Source organism: Gasterosteus aculeatus, chromosome 2, assembly GCF_964276395.1.
Source record: "Gasterosteus aculeatus chromosome 2, fGasAcu3.hap1.1, whole genome shotgun sequence".
Lineage (NCBI taxonomy): Eukaryota > Metazoa > Chordata > Actinopteri > Perciformes > Gasterosteidae > Gasterosteus > Gasterosteus aculeatus.
In genome coordinates this window covers 3,213,367-3,236,042 of record NC_135689.1, presented here as the reverse complement: position 1 = coordinate 3,236,042, position 22,676 = coordinate 3,213,367, and the positions used below count along the sequence as shown (strand labels likewise).

Sequence of the window (22,676 nt, the reverse complement as noted above, 5' to 3'; positions counted from 1 at the left end):
CCAAAAGCCTTTAGGGGGTCTTCGTAGTGTGTGACTGGTGTAGCTGTGCATGCAATTTGATTCTGATGAACAGAGAAAACTAATAATAGGGCCACTGGATCATCTGCGTCACTGATTAGTCAAGGGAGACCCCCGAGAGACAAAGTGATCAATGGCCCCAGGACTCCGCTTGCCTGATCAGTCGACTCGTGTGGCAGCTTTTGTCTATGTTTGTTCTCCCCGGTGACACAGTGATCCTGAAGATGAAAGAAGAGTAAAAGACACGTGGAGAGAAATCAAAAAGATCAAATCCACTGCAGTATATCACATTCCAGCAATTACAGCTCTGAAAAGATCCCAAAACATCACGTGGTGTTTGCAAGGGGCCAGATTTATTCACCGGCCGGGTTTCTTCCAGGATTTTACATCACAGTTACAACTCTGTCATTATTTATTCTGACCGTGATATTCTTCCAAACACTTCTATGGAAGTTTGTCCCGCCCCCCTCCCTCAAAAAGAAGGTTGGGGGGAGCGAGCGCGCTCCTGGACTCCAGAGTCGGCTGAAACTTTACGCACAAGTTCCCTTCGGCAGCGCTGAGAGACGCAAGGTAGGCAACGTGCTTTGTCACCGTTAATGCAGGATTTCACATGCGGAGCTTTTTTCACTGAGCAACACGTGAGACGAAATATTTAGAAACGCGACCAATGCTGTCAAAGCTTTAGCGTGTGTTTGATATTTTACTGCGTTTCTTGTTGTCTAAATACTCTATAGTTATAACACAACCCGACAACTGCACTGTGTCCCGCATGCTTTTATTCACGTGTTCCTGTTAAATCCCAAATGTGGAAGTCGCCTCTTGTGACACGATGAGAAACAACGCGCGCGTAATTTTCGACGCGCGGGTGGTTTAAGAAACAGTATTACGATCCTTCACTGGACTATTAGGCGGCTTCAAACAGCGTGTTTGAGCCAAATGTGGAAAAAAAGGGGATAAAGGTCACCTTGTGGCTGTGGAATGCTCTGTGGGACACCTGAACACACAACATGCTTCTCATTCACAAACAGACCCATCGAGGTGTTCGTTCTCAGTCCATCAGTACCCCCCCCCCCCCCCCCTCATGAATGACGTAGACATACAGTGGGCCATGTGCCTGTTAAAGACCACCTGATCTGGTGAAACGATTTTGTACCCGAGGAACACAAAGACGTCATTGATTGTCGACGCGGAGCTGCGGTTGCACTTTGTGTTGCTTGGAGTCAGGAGGGAGGAGAAAGTGCAGATGTTGCGTTTAAATTGATGAGCCCCTTGATTTTATATATTTTTTCCCCCCTAGATGCGCTGCATGTGTTTGCACACACGCCGGTTTCAGAGAACACAGTCAATCAGGTTCCCACGTTTACTTTCATTTCTCTAAAAAGATCAGGATTCGTAAGTCGCACTTGGATCTGCAGCTCACTACTTCCAGGAAAGCAAGAAGGCTGCTTCAGTTGGAGAGAGAAAGTAAACTGTAAGCATCTCTTATCCCTTTCTTTCTGTTGCTGCTCCTCTTTTGGTGGGAATATTTGACATTTTTGGGTAAAATGTGATAACAGACGGTGGAAGCAGCTCCGATGACACTGATGGGGGAAAAATTTCAACATAAAACGTCACGAGGCAAGTTTGTCACGCAAGAGGATTTTGAGTCAATCTCTCTTTTTAAACCAGACTGTAGACTTTTAAGCAATAACCGTCACATAAGCCTCTTGCGACTGGCACGAGAGCAACAGGAAAAGTGAGATGAGAAACACCTGGTTCCCAACACGCGCCCTGATTTGAAGTCACCTCACCGTCTCACAGGATCAAGTCTGTCGAATTCTGACCTGTGCTGCGTCTCTTTGTCCCTGTGCCGTTTGACGCAGAACAAAAGAGCTCCAGAAAACCTCCTCAAATCTCTTCATTCCAGACTGAACACGACTTTATTCAATACGATGTGTCATTTTCTTATAACAGCGCGGGTTTTAGCGGTTATCCTCGCAAGCCGCTACTAAAGGGAGAAATGGACAATGGACTGAAATGACTGAAGATAACGTCCCAACCAGGCATATTCCTGCAAGCACAACATTTAGTGAGAAATATATAACTCAGAAAAGCAGTCCTGTCGCACACGGTTTTTGTACGGCAAACTGTAACATTGTCATAGAAGGGAGGTTTTGTTGTTGCAGCCTCGTTTTCTTTGTTTCTTTTGTTCGAGTTATTTTTGCACATATTTCCCTCAGTCACTCTTACCTTTGGCCAAATTTCCACATGCCATCAAGTATAAACCACGGCTTTCATCCCCTGCTGTGGTGCCAAAAGAATGGGCACGGAAAATGAACATTTGGCACGGGGCCCAATTAAAGCAGACGTGGTTATTAAGTTCAACAGCGTGTTTTTGAGCACAGTAATCAGACTCTGATTGTTATTATTGTTGATTGCCAGACAACGTTAGTGCTGTAAAATACATTAACCACGTTTTACTTTTACAGGCTTAAAGACACACATATTCTTTCTCATCTGGAATAGAATCCACACGTTTTTTGTTTTTTTTTTAATACAAAATGAACATTCAGAGGGCAGCATTGTTTTTAAGTGGGCTGGTTCTGTGCATGGACACCTGTCTGGGCCAGAAAGACTGCACCGGCGTGGACTGTCCCGTTCTGCAGAGCTGCATCGAAACGGTTCTGGAGGAAGGTTCCTGCTGTCCCGCCTGCACCCAAAGAGGCTGCACCTGTGAGGGCTACCAGTACTACGACTGTGTGCAAGGAGGCTTCCGGAAAGGGAAAGTCCCGGAGGGAGGAGCGTACTTTGTGGATTTTGGAAGCACCGAATGCGTCTGTCCTGCGGGAGGTGGGAAGATAAGTTGTAATTTTATCCCCTGCCCTGAAATTCCCCCCAACTGCGTTGACGTTTTGCAACCGGCGGACGGGTGCCCGCGGTGTGGCCAAATCGGCTGCACCCACGGCCGCAAGAAGTACAATGCGGGGCACTCCTTTCAAAGGGACCGGTGCCAGGTTTGCCACTGTCCAGACGAGGGCGGACGCCTAACGTGTTCGCCCATCCCCGGCTGTGACCTTCGCGCTTCCAATAAGCCCGTGTGGGCCACGACCACGGAGAACAACGGCCCTTTGAGAGACATCAGCAGCCGCCATGACGGCCGACAAACGAGTCCCGGGGAAGGGCTTTCCGAGCTGGCACTGCGAAACACTTTGCCGCTGTATAAGCAGGACCCACCCAGTCTTGGCACAGGGGATTATGACTACAGACTGGAAGGGCCCACGTCTTCCACTATCCAAGATCTGGCCCAATTACTGGAATCCACGAAAATACCGCCGACCTACGCGAAGGCCAGCTCCACTTCCTTCAGCTCCCTCGATGACGGGAGACATGAGACGCAGAGACGTTCTGACTCAGAGACGAGCAGTCAGGCTGAGGCCGCTCACGACACGCATCCCACGACTGCAGGCGGCCGCGGCGAAATATCAACAACGGCAACGGCAACCACGCAGAGGGTGACCACGGGGAGTCAGGGGCCGCAACAGGAACTCTGGGAGCGGACCGCTAGACCCCACGGTGGCATCAACAGAGTCTCACAGGACGCCGTAAAAGGTGCAGCACACGCCGCCCGTGCAGATAAGGGGAGCAGGCCCTCTGGCGATCATAAACACAGCCAAGGCGGCCGCACGGGGAGTCATGGCGGCCCCCGTTATGGCGGCGAGGAAGAAAAAGGCAAAGGAGGCGAAGAAGAGCAGACCTCAAATCCCACCGTGCAGTTCAACCCCACCAGCAGAGCTCCTGTCAGACGACCCCAAACCCGCCAAAACTACCGCTCCCAGGATGCTCAGGGGTTCGCTGAAGGTATGTACGATGCAGACTGTGTGTAAAATGTAGGGTCATCTAGTGGCAGAAATGGAATATAATAATAAGTAGATTTCCACCGGCTCTAGATTGGGCCGTTCACATTTTCATTATATTATATTATCGTATTTGTATTAAAGGCCTGTGGAGAAGTTTCAGTTGGGTCGGGATCTCATCGCAATGAAAGGTATCGATAATCAACGTAGCGATGAAAATAAACAGACTAACGAGACGTTGTACACTCTCTGCTGCTATTTCAAAAGGCATCTTCCTTTTCTTTCTCTCACTTCCTGCCCTTTGAATTCACTCTATTCAAGCTTGCAGAGGTCCAGGAAAAAACAATTGTTCGTGGAAAGTCTGTTTTCCCCGGATAGCATTTATCTACCTTTCTCCAAAGAGAAAAGAACAATGCAAAGTGCACGCTCATTTTCCTGCATTCAACTTGAGAGAATGCTGTATGTCTCCGGGGGGCTGTAAGTAGCAAATAAGACGGAGCCCTGTGCTGTATTTACATTAGTGTGCTTCTAATATATCCGATAAATCCCTTAAGAGCGCTGAAATTGCATTTTCTCTCCCCGCTCTCTCTGGCGAGAGCTGGAGGGTCGTGCATCCTGCCCGTATCCCTCATGTTCTCAAACAGATCGGCCCCCTCTGGGACAAATAGCCCAATCTACTGCAGGCACCAGGAGGGAAAAGAGACAGAGAATTGATTACTAATATGTCTAGAAGATGAGTTACGCTACGACAACAACATGGCTCATTCCAAAGTACGGCGTTAACCTACATGAGCACAAAAGATCCAACGATTCTGCCCCCATGATATTAATCACGACACATAAAACATTTCCTTTTGCTTTAATCATTCGGATTTCACTTGACTGAACGTGAATCACGTGACGGAACTGCATTATAAAAGTAGGGGAGGGAATCTCTTGGCACCTCACGATTCAATTCCGATTCAGAGGTCAACGATTCGATTCTAAACCGATTATCGGTTCTAAACCGATTATCGATTCTAAACTGATAAAACGATTATCGATTCATCTCGATTTTCTAAATTTTCTCAAATCTAAGTTTGCTACTCAGAGGTTGCTAATCACTTCCTACTTTATTTGATAATTAAAGAAACTCAATAGATGAATTACCTTCTCTAATTCTTTATAAGAGAAAAAAAATGTTTTTGTCCCAACATGATTTTCTATCAACAATGCAAGAACCAATGCAGCTTGCATTTCAACACAATATGGAAGTATCCTATGTAAAATAAATATTAAAAAGATTCATTTTTCTTTTAAATGAAGAAAAAGCTGCTCTTAGTCTCAGACCGGTCCGTATTTGAAAAGTACCGGAAAAAAGTCAAAATCTGTGAATATCTTGCCAACTTTCAATACGAATCAACTTTTTGTAAAATGGAAATAATGAGGTAAGATGTGCGCAGGATCCTCCATAGTTCAGTAAAGTTATTAGAGATTCCGATTCAGACTGACGGACCGGTCTGCGAGCTGGACGCATTGCTCTTAATGTGCCGGTAATGATGGTAAATGATGGTTGTAGCTGGTTGTCGTCTACGGTCCACTACGATCACCGAAGGGGGGCGTTTGTTTTTTGACAACGTTTTATCTCATAATTTCGATTTCGATAATTTTTATCCCCTTACATTAGTGCGGAAATGGGCTTCTATAGTTGTGTGAATGCGTCACTCCAGCCAATCCACAGACGCGGTTTGTAACCAATCAGGTGTAGAGACCATGGTGACTGGCTCCGCCCCCTTACCGTCAAAAAGAACAACAGCGAGCGCGTAGAAAACACCTTCGAGCGCGAGCAGAGACTAAGAGACGAAGTTCAAGCTCCGCGAGCGAGCAAATATCGTGAGACGGATTTTTTAAAATTTTTATTCCGATTATTAACTTTTCTGAAACGAGACCGAATCGTTCTAGAGAGAATCGAGAGAAATCCCTATATAAAAGAGTGCATTTTACTAGCCATCCTTACTCGCTTTTGGAGTTTTGGTCCTCACAATCCTGAGGTGTGTTGTCAGCCCCCCCTTCACAACACTGTGATTTTTTTTGTTGGGACCTGTCGGGACATTTCTTACCTTTCAGCACCCGGCCTCCATAGGTATGTCTAGTACATGCTGAACGCATGGGTGAGGTGTTCCCGTGTAAACGCCAGAGCTGCCTGTCGACTCCATTTACCAGCACCAAGTTGATGAATACGGGTTAGAAAGTTGCCATGACATATTTTGTTGGGCTGCAGTCTCAAGTCTAGTCGGTGAAACGGTCTGTGAGCTAATATAGAAACTCTTCTATTCATTCAGGGAGAATGTCCACAATGTTCATAACCGCGTTAGAATAAAGTCCAACTATCCACTTGGGAATGATCATTTCACAGAGTTTTGAGTTGGAAGTCAAAGCAGGGTGTGTTCCTCTCCGGGGGGAAAGGAGCTCGACCTGGATGCGCGACGTAATGACACCGTGCTGGTTCACTGCAGAAGGTCATTGGACTATTGGAGATTCCCAGGGTGGTGACATGTTAAAGCACAGGCAGGAAACAAACACAGACGATAAGGGCCTCAACTAATTCCCGTTATCAACGGCGCCGGCTACACAAGTTATGTTTGAGAGGAAAAAGGTTTTATTAACAGAAGAACACAAGCACTTTTCCCACAAACATTTGGTGACCGTGTTTGCTCATTCTTTACAAGAAGAAGCCGTGTGTGCTCAGAGGGGAGGTTTGGGGTTGGGGGGGGGGGGGTCGTTCGGGCTCTCTGATGCTGGGCCGGACCTGGTGTAGTATTTCTTTGGGGGTGGGGGGGGCGGTTGTACCTGTGAGCGGCATAATGCCCGTGTGATGAATGAGGCCACTGTTGCGGCTTGATTTGCCAGACGCTGCTCGCCGCTCCCCAATGAGCCGGGGTGATTACCCCGTCTCTCGTGAGGCTGCTTGGCTTTCCCAATCTTCCCGGTAATCACCTCGTCTGAAGCACGGCTCCACACTGCGGTGAGGTTCCACGTTCCCAAGCGCCAACCACAACATTGAACTAGAGCGGGAGAATACTAAGCGTACATAAGTGGATGAAACTGAGGCCCAACACGCTGCATTTGGAAGTGCACTACTGTGCGGATCGGTTCGAAGAACGCTCTGGGTTCATCTGCGTGGCCTTGCAGGTAATTTCGAGGAATATTGGCATATCCCCTATGCACAAAATGTCATTAGTAAAAAAAACACCAGATCCAAATGCCACCCTTACTTACTGAATATAAAAACAGGCGCGGCAGATTGCTGCGCGATAACAGATCTGTAATTCACGTGCAAACAAAGTGACGCCGTGTGAGCTGTTTTTCAGATATAAAATTTGTCCTCTGAATGTGAATCACAGTAAACCTTTCATGCAAAATCTTACATAAATAGTCTTCATTGATAAAATCATATGCAAAGCAGTCAATGGTTGCTTCTAATTGGGCATGTGAAAATATATTCATGCTCTATTATTTATGCTCGAGAATCAGGATTTGGATGGATTTCCTTTGGCAAGAAACGAGCAAATTTCCAGTGTTCTGGTTTGTGCGCGGGCCTCGGAATATATAACGCATAATAAGGCAACGCGAGGCCGGTCACGGGATTACTGTGGAGAATATTCGCTCAGAGGCGTGCAGCCGAATATACTTAACCAACTTGACGTGCAAAAACTTGACTTTGTGATGCCTAGCAGGACCTCAACAGAAACGCTGTGGGTGCGTGCGTGCTCGTCACGGACGTGTGTGGCCGACCTCAGGAAATGCGAGCTTTAAATCCTGGTGATTCAATGCAACATTAGTGCTGAGTTCCCCTCGCAGTTTGTGGCATTTCATTCAGGGTTCTCTTACCACAGCGAGGTGTAATTGGATTGAAAGAAACAATCCGGAACCATCAAAAGGCCGACGCGTCAACCGAGCGCAGCCCTCGATTGAGACGACAAAAAGACGGATCGCGCAAATGTCGGCTCAGGATCGCGGGGGGGGGATTAAGACATAAACTATCGATGATTGAACCCACGAGATTGGCCGCGTCGGAGATGAAGTCATGGCGACAGCGGGAGGCCACATCCAGCTGTTCTTAGACAGTGATTATGTGTTTCAAAGTGTTCATGTCGAAGGTGGGCCGAACATCGGGCCGCTCAGCACACGCAGACACGCTGGAAAAAGCTTTCAGCATCAATCATCCGACAGCTACAACCACTTGGGTTTGTGTGCCGCGCACCTTTTGGCGTCGGCCGTTACTCACGTTGTTGGAGGTGTCTCTTTCGCCCCACACCCCCCCCCCCCCCCCCCCCCCCCCCCCCCCCCCCCCCCCCCCCCCCCCCACCCCCCCCCCCCCCCCTGCATGATAAATCACTGCCGAGTCCACAAAAGAAAAGACACCCGAGCCCTGATTGGTGACCGCGCACTGCTTTATGACACCTCCAGGCAGGTTGAGAGTTGCCCCTTTTTTCGGTTGCTGTTCCAGCTCCATATTTTCAAAAGGGTGTGATGTCACCCGTTTTGGACTTAAGACGAGAGCAAAGCATCTGGTGTTAATGCTAGTCAGATGGAAACCTATAATGACAGGCCCCGGAACTGAGAGAGATGCTCTTCAGCCGCCCCTCAAGCGTATATTTGAGATCTCCGTTGTGAAAGCACCAAAAATCGACTTTGGTAATTATTGCGCTGCAGAACGCCACAAGTTGCGATTTAGTCGTAATTAGAAGGTCTGTCAAAGAGACAGGAAGAGAACGAGTAAGCGTCAGACATGATAGGGGATGAAATAGTTCGTCCAGGCTGCAACTTTCTTCTGAAAGGTCAAGCCGTGCTTGTCTTCCAAAAGCACGATGTTATGGTCCCATTCGGGGCGCAATGGGCCTTAACTCTGATTTAGCGCGTGGCTACCTCAACTTTGTGTACATCAAACATTCTGAATGCACACATGGAGCAAATCTGTGTGATGTTCGTGACGGGAGGAACTGATCCCACCGGAGAAAATGAATGGGAGTCCAAAGGAGGAGAATGAGTAAATATGTTCTGTCTTTTAATATGCATTCACTCGGGTTCAAAGGGAGTTGTTTAACTGCACGGCTGACACAGATACTGTAGTTATATATCAAAGAGTCCCTGTGCGGTTTAAGGTTTAGATTTTCTCCTGTCTAAACCTTTAAATTATGCTCCCTTTATTGTGAGTAGTTGCTTTGGTCTTTTTATGTACAGGTGAAAACGACACAGTTATTTCCGCCAAAAATGAAAGTGGATGTGGAAGTTTGAATGCCAGAATGCCGCGAGGCGCCCACAGAGGTCTACGCTGATGTGTTGTGTATTTAGAATTGCAACAAGAGGACGTGGTCTGTCCTCTGAGCGACCCTCGCACTGGTTGAAGGCTTTCGTTGGAACAGGCCCGGCTGTGAGAGAGACCAATTAAAGCTCCGGTCCAAATCGCGTCATCGTCGCCACGAAAGTGGAAAATAAAACGCTTTTTACAGTACACCAGAAAGGCGAATAAGGCTCGCGTGTCATGAGTTGTGTCTTCTACTGTAGCGCCGGAGACACAAATCAGAGCTGGAATGCGCTTGGCCTGTTATTGAAAGGACACTCGTACATGTTTTCCCGTAACCTGGGTAATGTGTTCGGCCTGACTCCCGGTGGCGGTGTGTTCACTCTTTCACTCCAGCTCTCCATTAGCAAGGATGCAACGAAAAGAATTGGAGCATTTCACTTTGATGGTATGTCTCGAGGAGTTTTGGGTTACATACATACTCGCTTGCCAACGTAAGTGAGAGCAGAGTCGAGGAGTCTGAAAAGGGAAAAAAAACGAGCTACTTTCAGCGTTTAGTCTCCAAGTCTCGATCCGAGACAAGAGCGTTGCACCAGAGGTGAACTACAGTTGCACTAATCACATTTCACGGCATCCACTGGTGGGAAATGTACGGTGGGAAACGCTCCTCGTCCGGCGGAACTCACGTTGTTACCATGACTTGGTGCCATTCCTCTGAGGCGCATGGCTGCACTAAGTGGGATAAAGCTGGATGTGGGTGTTTGCGTTTCATTATAGTTCCTGCCAAGGAGCCGTTGAAGACCTGCTGCGAGACCGGAGAGAAGTGGGCTTCAGCTAATGGTCACTGCAACAACATGGAGCCCCCCACCAAAGATAGGCACTCCATCTGCTGGTAAGGCAGCCGCTCAGATCGGTGGGCTTAATTAATGAATTAAACACGCCGTAAATCATCTTAAATAGGGCTCTGTGGAACGACTGTGTTAACAAGTTACATTTACTAAAGCATCATAACTAAACTGTTTTCAGTCACATTGTGAAGTACCTTTCTCTTCTGAAAACACTGAATGGTCCTCAGAGCTTTTCACTGGTAAATCACAATGCTGACACTAATTTCTCCTGAATAAACGCGCAGAAAGACGCGGTTCGGTTCCGCTCTGTAGCTCCCAGTCGCTGTTTCCTGTCGGGGCTGCTGTCCAAACACTCAGGCGGTCTTCTCTCTCTCCCTCTCTCTCTCTCTCTCTCTCTCTCTCTCTCTCTCCTTTGTGCTTCTCTCTGCCAGGACGGCCCAACAGCAGTGCTGCCGCGGCGCCCTCTCAGAAGGCCGCTGCTCGGCTGGAATGGACGCAGCCAAGGCCGGAAATATGTGTCGAGAGGCTGCCGGCGACAGATGTGGGATCGATTCCTACAAGGCAAGCGTCTGTGATTGGACACCTCCCCCCCTTTCCCCCCCCGCAGAGGGACAACGCACTTTATTGGGTTCACAGTCAAACATGATCGCATTGTCATTTTGAAACGAAGCCTAATAGAGCCTGAATTAGCAATGGATGAAGGCATTAGTTTGCTGCAGGATTGAAAACCCACGTCGATGCCGCTGTAGCCAGACAGCGAGCGTCTCTCCACTCTGCTCCCCTGAGCATTACTGCTGCTGTGCCAATTCCCTGCTATTCAATTACCTGATTTCATTTACGTAAAAGGATTTAGTGGCAATTGCAAAGGAAGATTCCCACGGTCCCAAAGCTTCAAAGCAGACGTCGGCGACTGTAAATGTCACATGTCAATTGTTTGGCCTTTCTGAAATTGCTGGAAACGTGGAACGATAATTTAATCTGGTTCAACAGTAGCAGCCGCAGACAAAGGGCTATTATGGCGGTCAATAAGCTCGAGGTCGCGGCGGCCACGCGACCATGTTGCGGTCGCCCAGACTCCCAGAGACCACCATTTGAAGGATAGTCGCGTACCTGCTCAGAGGCCATTATCGACTCCACAGTGCAGCTGTTAAATATTCATTTTTATCGCCTTTCAGTGAGACCCCTGTAGATTAAGTAATGTCACGCCATCTACAACCACAATACATCGCAGTGGCAATCACCAAAGCTTTACGTTTCATTAGAACGCAGTTTACGATACTTACCCGTTACTTAAGCAATTCGTTTACACATAAACAGGAATTCTACTACTTTTGGGGCGTGAAAGCAATCGGCGGAAGTAAAATGCTAAAAGGGCTTGTTAGGATTCACACTGCAGCGCTTTATTAGCACTAAAAACCAGGTGGACCTACAGCTGAGAATGATGGGGGTGTCATTAGAGTCACAGGTATTGTAATTCATCCTGATGGGGTCATGAATGTGATCGAGGCATTTCACTTCAAACAACTAAAGCCTGATGGTGGAGCAAGAGAAAAAGCCAAAGGATCATCAACGTCCCCGCGGACACCATGATTCCTCTTTAGCTGTGTCCTTTATATACACCATCCTCATTGTGGCACCAGAGGAAAAAGTCAGGAGCACCAAAGCCTGTAATTCTCCGCCGACTGTGTTTACAGAAGAACATTTTTACGGCAGTCCATGTGACGGTTGTCATTATATTTCTGGCCAGAGTGGACGAAAAACAAACCCTGGACAACCGGTTTTAATGTTTTGTTTGACCAGCAGGAGTGCTGTGACTGCTGCTCCCTGGGGCTGCTGTTCCTCCGCGAGGGGCATCGCTGTGAAGCCCCCCAGCACCTGGGCTTCCACTGCAGACACATCTTTCTAACGTGCTGCAAGGAGGAGGAGGAGGAGCAGCAGAGCGGTAATCCAGACGGCTGGCGCTCCGTCAGAGAGCGGCCCGCCGTCGACTCCACGCCGCAGCCCAAGAAAAGTACTGTTATCTGCACGCACACACACACAGCAGAATGTGAATGCATCGCATGCTCCTTGCCAAGGGAGGGGTTGTTGTTGGGTGGGGGAGTGTGACGCACACCAGTGCACTGCCAGGGGGAAAAAAAGCACACGTTTTTAAATAGACAATCCGTTTTCGTTGAAAGGAAGCATTGTATAGGACCCCCACCGACCCATTGGCCCCCCAGAACAAAGTAGGGAAGCTGAATTCACTCCGTGATGTAATCTGTAATCTGATGCATCTAATCCCCTCTCAGTAAACCACCCTGTTGGTGTCGTTCGTCTTGTGCTGATTTGGCTACGAGGTGAAAACTCTCCTCCATTGACTCGTCCAAACACTGTCTATCTAATTGTGTCTTTCTTCTGTTGCATTTCGCCGCGCTGCATGTGTATTTCCCAGATCCCGTCCAAGGGCCGACTACAGACATCATTAATGCTGTAATGCCTGTGCTCAGTATCCGACAGCCCGTACCCTAAAGAGGCCTTCTCCATCGGCGAGGAGCGGCACGGGGAGAACGCGGCGGAGGGTCCCGGCGAGGTGGAGGACATGGACGAGTGCCTGATATACGAGGGCAGCATTTGCCACCACAGATGTGTTAACACGGCGGGCTCGTACCGGTGCGAGTGCCTCCCTGGATACGCGCTGCAGGAGGATGCTTTCACTTGTGCGCAAGGTAAGAGTGAAACGCCGCCGGCCTCGCGCGTTTTTTACTCCGGCGATGTTGTTGCACGGGAAAGCGACTCCGTGGGCCTTTTGCTCTTTGAAATATGATTTACGGTTCTGCGTTGCTCACAGGAAGAACCCATTTGTTGTAATTAGTCTGCGACATTCAAAGCGTATTATTTTCCTGCTTTCTTTGAGTTCCTTCCTGTCTGCCAGCCCTGATACTAGTTATTTTAATCACATACTAACATCCCGTTCCTGAAGCGACAGCGATGGTCACATTTCTGCCGGTGTGAAAAAGCTTTTTCAGCTTAATGGAAAAAAAAAAAAAAAAACATATTTGCAAATCCCTCTTTGCAGGTAAGGTGGTCTGAAACGAACCAGACATTAATCAACACAAGCACGCCTCAACAGGAAACGCGAGAGCTCTCAGCAAATTACAGTGAGGGTTAAGGCTCACTAATAAAACCCAATGTTTGTCCGCAGGCAACTTGTTTTCCTGCCTCCGCTCCTCTGATATGGCCTCACACACCGTCGGCTGGAGCCTCTAACTAAGACCGCGGAAAGTTAGGAAATCTTTAATTGCAGCGTAATCCGTGGCTCCTGTGACGAGGCTGTTCACCTCTCTGCAGAGACGGTGGACGAGGAGAACCGGCTGAAGGAAGACGACGGAGCGGCGGCGGCGGCTCACCCTTTGGCGCGCCCGCCTCCAACCCAGCCCGCCGGCCCGCCCAACCCCTGCGAAGGTAAGAGACGTCGGGCGTAATGAGGAGCTCGCGTCTGAGCGGGGAACGCGGAGGAAGCCTCGCGGGTCGCCAGAGATTCATGTTCGTTGTGTCGGACTCACCTTCCCCGTGAGATGTAATTGTGCTGCAAATGTCAAACGCAAGGGGGGGGGGGGGGGGGGGGGGGGGACGGTAGCAAAGGTTAATTTGCTTTCATTCTGCCCAGTTGGACGCATCAGAACCTGTGCGGTTGGTCTTGTTTGGTTTCCATGACACCAGGGAAACACAATATGAACAGGACAGGGAAGGACCTGCAGCGTGGTAAATTATGTTCTGTCTCCCACCCGGCATTCTATTGAACACCCATTTTCAGGAAACGGGCCGTGTGAGCATTACTGCACATCAGTGGGTGGAAGGCCACAGTGCTCCTGTTTCCCAGGGTTCTCTCTGGGGATGGCGGACGGACGCTCCTGTCAGGGTAAGAGACTCGATCGCGCCTGTAAAGCTGAGAAGATGTTATTCACGTCACACCGGCACGGCATGTGCAAAATCTCGCGCAGTCCTCGAAGGGGAAAGAAAAGTCTAGTTGCAGAGAGTTTTTTTATGGCAGGACCGCCTGCCACTGGTTCCCTTCTAATCGTCGCCTCTAGATGTGCGGAGAAGATACAGACGTAATCTCCTTTCACTCTCACAACAAAACACTGAGGCAGACCAACAAATATATATATATATTTATATAATCTATCCCGATAACGCAGCCAACTGCCTCCCACGTTTACCCTCTATTTCCCTCGAGAATGGAGGCGGGCTCATTGTGAGGCTGATAAGCTTCCGCTCGGTGTGTGTGTCCGAGGCCGTGTCCCCTGAGGATGTATCTTTAAGTCGGGCCACATCCACTGGTCCGCGTCCCGCTTGTCAGGCGCAGAGAGTAACTCAGGATGCTGACAGGTTTCTCCATCGTGAGGATGTTTATACCCGGTGGCCTGGACCCTAGTTTCTCTCCCAGAGGAAGGTCTGACTCTCGTCTCTTAAACTTCTACTGTGAACTTTCTCCTTTCCTCTCGTCTTCACTTTCTCCTTATTTTTTGCATCCAGACGTAAATGAGTGTTTGCTGGGGAACGTGTGCCGGTTGGGCGAGCGCTGCGTGAACACCGCGGGGAGTTATATCTGTCAGAGACCGGTCGCCTGCCCCCCGGGATTCCAGAGCAACAACGGCGTTTGTGAAGGTACAACGCATCACGAAACTCACGTCCACCCGCAGTGAATATGTTGAATCACTGCACGCTGAGATGGGGAGGATTGATAATCCATAAATATTACCCCACGGAGCTTTTTCCGCAGTATTTGCTTGACATCCGAAGAGTTTGCAATCGTAAACCTCCCAGTACGTCTCATTATTTCCATGCCCCGTGAACTGTGCCCGAGCCCGGGGGGTCTCATCCAGGGAGAGGGACCCCCGAGAGGAGTTTTAGATGCGCTGTGAGGGCCGTTTGCTACCGCAGATGGGTTTTGGGGGGGGGGGGGGGGGGGGGCGAAGAAAACACAGCTAATCTGCAGCTCCTTGTCAAGTTAAAGAATGTCCAATCAGGCAAATTGAGCATTTAACGAGAAAGTGTGTTTAGTTGAAGCTTCCAAACAGCTGCTTCTTCAGGTCGTCATCATACAGCGTGGAGGAAAAAAACAAAAGCGCCTCATTCGAGGCCGGCAGACTGAAATGAAGTTCAGTCCCCATTTTCACAAATGAAGCCACATTAAGACACACGGGAAGAAATTGTTCGCCAATTTATTTAATAGCAAGCACAACATAAATTACAGTATAAAAAAATAAATAACGACTGAAGATGCAAGGAGCCATATTAAGGGTATCCACAGTTAAACTTGCTGTAACTGAATACGATTTTTTATTTGGAAAAATAATCTATTCTGTTAATAAATGTCACAATAAAATAAGGAAAGTCATTTAGTGAAAAAATACAAGATCCGAAATCACTGAAATTTCTAACAAATCACTTCCTGTTGACGTTGTGGTGGCATAATTAGGGTCAAAGGGCATTTTTATGTTTACCCCGAATGTAAAAAACAAAAAGAGTCTCCATGCTACCAGCTGTACTCAAGCTAACACACAAGCTGAGCTGCTCAAGTATATCAGCTTAATGAAATTCTTGGTTTAGTTTGTATGAATCACAGCGGCTACAATCCGAAAAAACCTTCTTGAAAATACAAGGCACTCGTGCATATCACACACACGTGTGCACCACACGTTGTGCTCTTTGTGAGATTGGCTTCGGTTTGTCCGACGGCCCCAGATGTCAGAGGACGGATGCTGAATGCAGAAGACGACTGGTGGTTTGACTCATTAGACGTATTCGTCCAGTGGAAATAATTCAGGGCCTTTTGGTTGATTGGTACAGATAAGATTCCTGTGTGAAATACCAGCCTTTTCCCCTTGATTAACTTCTTGAGTAATGCCGGGGAAAGCTTTATGACAGATGAGCACCAAGTGAGTCCCTGTGCACGCTACCATTGAACCCCTAGTGCCACTTAGTGGTGAGATGTGGCATTGCATGAACCTTGCAGCTACAACACATGTGGCGGATTATTACAATGACACTATAATATCATTCGATCTGGGTTTTAATTGCAACAAGTCACTTACTCACCCACCTTGACCTCATTTATTTCTCTTATTTTCCTCAGACATCGATGAGTGTGTGCAGCAGAGCCATGACTGTGGGCTCGACTTCCAGTGCGTGAACACAGAGGGCTCGTTCAGGTGCAGCCCCAAACCTCAATGTGCTGCGGGCTTCAACCGGGACCTCCAGGGCAACTGTATAGGTGAGGAAAATGTCCATCACAGCCAGCTCTGCAATCGCTCCCAATGTTGTACAGCTGATTCGGGGTAAAATATTTGCAGGTTTCATTTGATGATGCATATTTTATTTACGGTCTTGTGCTAATAGAGGATATGGACTGATGTTTTTAAAGGGGGAAACAATCAAACGGGTGCATTCGTGGCGCTGTGTCCAGGACACGTCTTATATAGAAAGCAAACGGGGGGCTTGAGCCTTTTTTTTTCTTGCATTAGAATCGAAGTCCATGTTGTAGATCACGCCGTGCAGGTGCATCGGCGGGTCTTCTTCGGTGACGGAGGGGTTAAATGCCACACAGACAGCAGATCAGACTGTCGGGGGCTGCAGAGGGGTGGATGAAAGCCAACTGTCTGTCCTCCTCCAGTTCAAACCGATGCTGTGGAATTAGCCCCCGGGGGCAGGAACTGGGGCATGTCGAGGCAGCCGACGCCCCCGTGAAAGGAGTGCTGGAGAAAATGCTCTGAGAAAAGAGCGAATCGAGAAAATGTCAGACGGAGACACGCACGGCAAAGTAATGGAAGCGAGGGCGACTTTGTGATGCGCGTTTGCTCCGAAGTGGCTGCGTGGCCGACGAGGCCCCTCGAGCCTCGCCTTTGCGCCCCTTGGGTCTTCAGTCTGTCTTCATCTTCATCACCCTCCCTCCCCCTCCTCCTCCTCCTCCCCCCCCCCCTCCCCCTTCCTCCTCTCTGTCTCTGCCACAGATATCGATGAGTGTGGCGCTCTGTCCCGGCCGTGCAGCCTGGGATTCGACTGCATCAACACCGTGGGATCCTACATGTGCCAGAGGAAGATAATATGCAGCCGCGGCTACCACGCCAGCCCCGACGGATCCAGATGCGTCGGTACGACTTGTTGCTGTTGTTGTTGTTGAATGTTTGACTTCTCACACTAAGAAGAGTATGTAACGAGCTGGTTGGCAGCTGAACATCGTCATTGTTTCTTTGTGTGTCTCGTAGATGTGGACGAGTGTCAGGGCGGTCTGCATCAATGCGGGGAGGGCCAGCTGTGCCACAATCAGCCCGGCTCCTACCGCTGTGAATGCCAGGCGGGCTATCAGTACGACTCCTTCAGGAGGACGTGCGTCGGTAGGTCGTGCCTCAAACACACACACACCGCTGCGCAGGAGATAATAATGGACACCCCGATCAGCCGGGTCCCCCTCACCGGCACCCTGGTGAGTACACGCTTCACACAGCGAGCGTGATGACTCTGCTTCTCCCTCTCAGATGTGAATGAGTGCTGGCGCTACCCGGGCCGCCTGTGTGCCCAGACCTGCGAGAACACCCCGGGCTCCTTCCAGTGCTCGTGCACCTCTGGTTTCCGCTTATCCGGCGATGGCAAGAACTGTGAAGGTGTGTGTGTGTGTGTGTGCGCCAATCACAGCGCGTATGGACGTGTTGGTGCATGCGGTCGTACGTTTTTTGTGAATGCACGAGCGAAAGTGCGGCCGTGAGGGCGCCAAGGTGCCGCGTCGGTGTGTGCCAGGCTTTCCTGGAAGCACGTGGCTGAGGAGGGGACGGCGGTCTTTGGCTCGGTGACGAGCTCCGTCCTCTAATCTCCAGATGTGAACGAGTGCTTGGCCGGCCCGTGCGGTCAGGAGTGTGCCAACATCTACGGTTCCTACCAGTGCTACTGCAGACAGGGCTACCAGCTGCGGGAGGACGGGCACACCTGTGAAGGTACGACGGGGCACCGCTCGCGACGCGCCACAAACGCACACACGTTTGGCTGGTGAATCAGTCTCACCCGACTTACTCCTCGTCTTCCATCCAGACGTGGACGAGTGCTCCCGGGGCATCGGCCACCACTGCACCTACAAGTGTGTGAACGTCCCCGGCAGTTACCAGTGCGCCTGCCCCGAGTACGGATACACCATGTCTGCAAACGGACGCTCCTGCAGAGGTGAATACCAAGCAATGCATGCTTTTAAAAAATCAAAGCATTGACTCGAAGATAAGAACGATGGAGAAGTTTTACCTCAACTAACTTTAAACACTCGGCTCAAAAAAATGGTTTGGAGTCAGACCCATCAGTCCTGCACAAGCGTTTTGTCAACTCGCGTGAATAAAACACTACTGCTGAATCTTAAAGCCTTTCAGCGCTAATGCTAAATTAAGCAGCAAATAGCTGTGATGTGAACATTCTCGCACAGGTTCAGATAAATATAATTGGTACTTTTACAGTTGCTCAGCAATTACACGGACCGTAAAATGTGATCGCCCCGGATATATTGCCTTCCTATTGTAATTATTTTAAGCAGTTTCCACCCCCACGGGTAAAATGTTTTGCCTCACATGTGTCATCGGCGAGGCTTTTCCCTCGAATTGCGCCGGGACCGATGTTCTCCAGGCACTAAACCACCGCTTTAACTGTGTGCTTCAGATGTGGACGAGTGTGCCACGGGGGCCCACAACTGCTCTCTGGCTCAGACCTGCTACAACATCCTAGGAGGGTACCGCTGCCTCCACGTCGACTGCCCGCCCAACTACCGCAAAGTGTCCGACACGTAAGCAGCGCCGACACTCCGAGAAATCCGTTCCCCTCACGGGCTTCACTCTCTGTTTGTGGGACGCACCTTGTGAGTCCTCCGATGGCGGAAATCAGTTGGACTCGTCATCATCTCGAGTAGCCACTGTTGTTAGAACTGCATTTTTAACGCCTTTCCATCCCCCCCTGGTCAGGCGCTGCGAGAGGATCAGCTGTCCCAACTACCTGGACTGTCAAAACTCCCCTCTGAGGATCACCTACTATTACATCAGCTTCCAGTCCAACATCGTCCTCCCCGCTCAGATCTTCCGCATCGGACCCTCCCCCGCCTACTCGGGGGACAACGTCATCGTCAGCATCACGCAGGGAAACGAGGAGGGCCGCTTCAGCACCCGGAAGCTGAACGCTTACACGGGCGCCGTGTACCTCAACCGGCAGGCCGAGGGCCCGCGGGACTTCTCCCTCAACGTGGAGATGAAGCTCTGGAGACAGGGGACGTTCACCACTTTCCAGGCCAAGATCTTCGTCTTCATCACAGCCAATTCGCTCTAACGGCTGGACGGAGAGCCAATAAGGACCTTTTCCGCCGTCGCCGTTCAACGATGGCCGTGAGGCGCACCGCCGTGATTGGCTAGAGTCGCCACTCTCTCTCTCTCTCTCTCGGCTGAAGTCGATATTTCCGGACGCCGCTGTTCAAGTAGTGGAATGTTCAGAAAGACGCCTCTTTGCGTCAGTGCATGTTTTCACCGCAATTGCAGGAAAAAAAGCCTTTAATTACTTTTTTTTTTCATTATTCCGCACTCTCGAAAAGCTCTCTTATAAAAATATATATTTATTATGCAAATGAAACAATCCTCCAGATGTAAAGCATAAACGTGGCTCCGAGGCGGTAGAAATTGTTTGGTGTCTCTTTTTCGTTTTGCCTCTGAAGTATTCTATCATTTTATACTACTCTATAAGGTGTATTTTTGTAACCTTGTAATCAGACACATTATAAATGGATGTATTATATTTCCTATGCTAGATTTATAAGTTGCAAAGTATTTTAGTAAAACAATAAAACAACACCAGTGTGGTTTGGCGAGTGTTGCTTCATTCTATTTATAAGGGGAATATTGTTTGTAATTATCACTGCAACAACTTTCATCACATGCAGCTTCTATATGGCAAAGTTAACATTATTCCTCTGTGAAGTTGTAAAAATATATAAGCCACCCTTGTCAGGGCATGTCCCGCCGTAAACGTGCATATTTACATACCTGCTCATACCCGTGAACTCCATCGACGCGCGCTCACTTTATCACGGCTAATAAAAGCAACGAGCGTGTTTGGCATCTTAAATTGAAATGATTGCAGTCCTCTTGTTTGTTTGTGTAACTGCAGACTGCACAACATGGAAAGAGTCACACTCCCACCTGCAGGACGGAAGCTCATCTGCACCCTGATGCTTCGGTTTCCTCCCCAAGGAGCAGAAAGACGTCTCCAAGAACAGAAAACAATATCAATATTTGACTCAGTTAAAACAAAATTGGGGGCGGGGGGGATTTTCTTTTGAACATACTTTAAGCTACTCGGGTGATCTTCTCCCTTTTGAGTTCAGTGAACCTCCCGAAGCAGCTGTAATCTTAGGGAAGGGTGTGTGTGTCTGTGTGACAGCTGTACACCCAAACAGAGCCGTCTCCCAGATGAGTTATGCTGTCGAAGGTCATTCCAACAGAAGAGGCCGATTTCCGTCATTTTTTTCCGCCCTAATTTCAGTCCTTCGCTCCTCGGGAGGGCAAAAACGGCAATAACTCCAGCAGAGAGTCGAGGAAACGTTCAATAGAGCTTTCCGAGAGGTTCCCCCCCCCGCCCCCCGACATAACTCACAATAATGACTACGTGTGTGTGTGTGTGTGACTGGCTGGAGCTTCCAAACACACTGAGTGAGTGAGATGCCGCGGTCGGTCCATGCGGTGCATCACCAGGCCCCACAACCGTGATTGATGTCTCTTTCCCCTAATTAGCTTTATCTGCTCTTCAAGACTGGGTGGGTCTGTGTTTCAGGGACAGAGAATCACGCATCGCAGCCAGCGGAGGAAACACACATTGGTCTTTGGGTCGAGGGACACCGAGAGGAAGTTTTTTAATAGTGCTGGACAAAGGGAGAGTCACGGGACTTGGGTTGCTTGTGGAAGGGGCAGCACTGACGGCATTACGGCTCATCAGTCCTGCAAGGACACCTAAACTAACAAACTCTTATACATAAATTAGACACAGGCCTTTGATGAGGAGATGCGGCAGGTATGGTGCATTTTGGTTGAAAGGGATGTGAGGAACTTGGAGTAAATGATGACGTAAGCGAGGCGCTTCGGTGGAGATGTTGGATCCAAATGTCAGTATTGGTTCTTAGTTTTGACTCTCATCGAACAACTGGTAGAACATTTTAGAACTTGAGCTTGTTTACTGGTGAAATAACCCAGTATTATGAAAGGATCGCGTCGGCCCCCAAACTGTGGACAACTTTGGCCCAGTGAGGCTACAACACTGAACAACGGCGAGTACCATGTTCCTTCGGGGTCCGAGTTTCGAGACGTAGCGGCACGTATGTTGAAGAACACACGTGTGACTGCGGTCGATCTGCGGCCCCCGGGGGGGGGGGATGTGAGGGGATGTGATGGGGGAGGGCGGGATCGGGGGGCGGTGTTACAGACACACTTGTCTTTGATAGCTCAGGTGGTCATCACCTGAGGGGGAAACCAGCGTTAATGGGCATTCTCAGCAGCAGGCAAGCACGGGCTAGCGCTCCCTGTTCCCCCGACCGAGGGGAGTGTGCGCGTCCTCAGTTCCGTACGGTAGCGCGGACTCGACCTCCCCGGGCCTCCCGCCGTGATTGGCCGGGTCGCGCTGTGGGCCTTGAAGCACGCCGTGCGTGATTGGTCAACTTGTGAGTCATCACTGTAGATTATGTCACGTGTCAACAATTTCCGTTGCAAGTAATTACGCGCGACAGCAGGTTGTGGTGATTGACTGGACAACTTGATTACACTAGGAGACAGCGGGGACAGAGAGAAGAGAGAAGGACAGACATCACGTTTGTCTTGACTCCTGCTGAGAAGGAAGGAAGAGCTGAGAAACGCAGGAGGAAAGAAAGCGAGGGGGGAATTTGAGAGGTGAATGACGGCAGGTATGTGAGGTTGCGTGTCACGTTGAGGCACCCGATAGCTCTGACTAGGTGTCATCACACTGCCGCCGATGTTGCACCATGTCCCTGATGTCCCACATTCTGGAACGGAACAAATCCAGCCGGATGCACAGAAGAACCCAACAGATGCTTTCAAACCCAGGTTTCACCTCCTGTGCGACCTGTGATGCGGCCAGAGGGCAGTTAGATCCGGGTGTAGAGATTAGGCGCCCCCCCGGAGGAAAGAGAGGCTCATCCCCGCCGGATCGGATCGACCCGAGGGGAGGCTCCTCTCCAGAGTTCCCGATCACAGGTCGACACCTTGGAAGCAGTTGCCCTGACCAATGGGAGGGGAGCTGCAGACGATGCTTTGGCTTTGTGACACAATGTGACGCCAGACATCGTCGGCATGCGTGACTCTTCACACACAACAAAACCCTGTTATTTACTCTCTGTATGTACAACACAGACAGAGACAGGTGACCAAAAAGGGCTCAAGGTAGCTTTCATTAACCGAAAACACGTTATGAAAGGATATAAGTCGTAAGAAAGAAAAATACGCTCAGAGAGGACAAGCAGCGATAGTGACAACAGGAGCCCCCCCACCCCAAAGCATACTGCTGTATGGTCTTTGACCCTGAATGGACCATAATTTACTGAATAAACATCGTAGTGTGCCGAAGAAGACGAGAAACTAGATATAGAGACCAATGTTTACTGAAGGAATAAATGAAGGGATTTATTGAATACAT

General features: G+C 49.4%; 1 protein-coding gene across 5 annotated transcripts; it reads left to right on the top strand.

Moving 5' to 3' along the window:
- Window positions 1–350: 350 nt before the first annotated feature.
- Window positions 351–19,836, top strand: LOC120829707 (fibulin-2). 5 transcript variants are annotated; one of them, XM_078083280.1, is made up of 18 exons: window positions 525–588; window positions 1,401–1,489; window positions 2,487–3,855; window positions 9,913–10,027; window positions 10,415–10,544; window positions 11,787–11,994; window positions 12,470–12,688; window positions 13,311–13,424; window positions 13,777–13,881; window positions 14,499–14,630; window positions 16,102–16,239; window positions 16,976–17,116; window positions 17,231–17,359; window positions 17,501–17,626; window positions 17,837–17,953; window positions 18,048–18,176; window positions 18,657–18,780; window positions 18,956–19,836. In XM_078083280.1, the coding sequence occupies exons 3-18, from the start codon at window positions 2,559–2,561 to the stop codon at window positions 19,311–19,313; spliced, it is 3,582 nt and encodes a 1,193-aa protein (XP_077939406.1). In that variant the 5' UTR covers window positions 525–588; window positions 1,401–1,489; window positions 2,487–2,558; the 3' UTR covers window positions 19,314–19,836. The 5 variants fall into 5 exon arrangements, 4 of the variants coding, with proteins under 4 accessions (XP_040049998.2, XP_077939406.1, XP_077939384.1 ...); XM_040194064.2 differs by lacking the exon at window positions 1,401–1,489 and having other exon boundaries at window positions 351–588; XR_013451233.1 differs by lacking the exon at window positions 1,401–1,489 and having other exon boundaries at window positions 354–588; window positions 18,657–18,852.
- Window positions 19,837–22,676: the final 2,840 nt, after the last annotated feature.

Bases quoted from the DNA above. Each gene is read 5' to 3' on its own strand.
- LOC120829707 (XM_040194064.2), top strand. From the start codon at position 2,559: ATGAACATTCAGAGGGCAGCATTGTTTTTAAGTGGGCTGGTTCTGTGC. The intron at 12,689-13,310 runs GTAAGAGTGAAA...ACCTCTCTGCAG, and splicing joins TGCTTTCACTTGTGCGCAAG to AGACGGTGGACGAGGAGAAC. The intron at 17,360-17,500 runs GTAGGTCGTGCC...TCTCCCTCTCAG, and splicing joins CTTCAGGAGGACGTGCGTCG to ATGTGAATGAGTGCTGGCGC.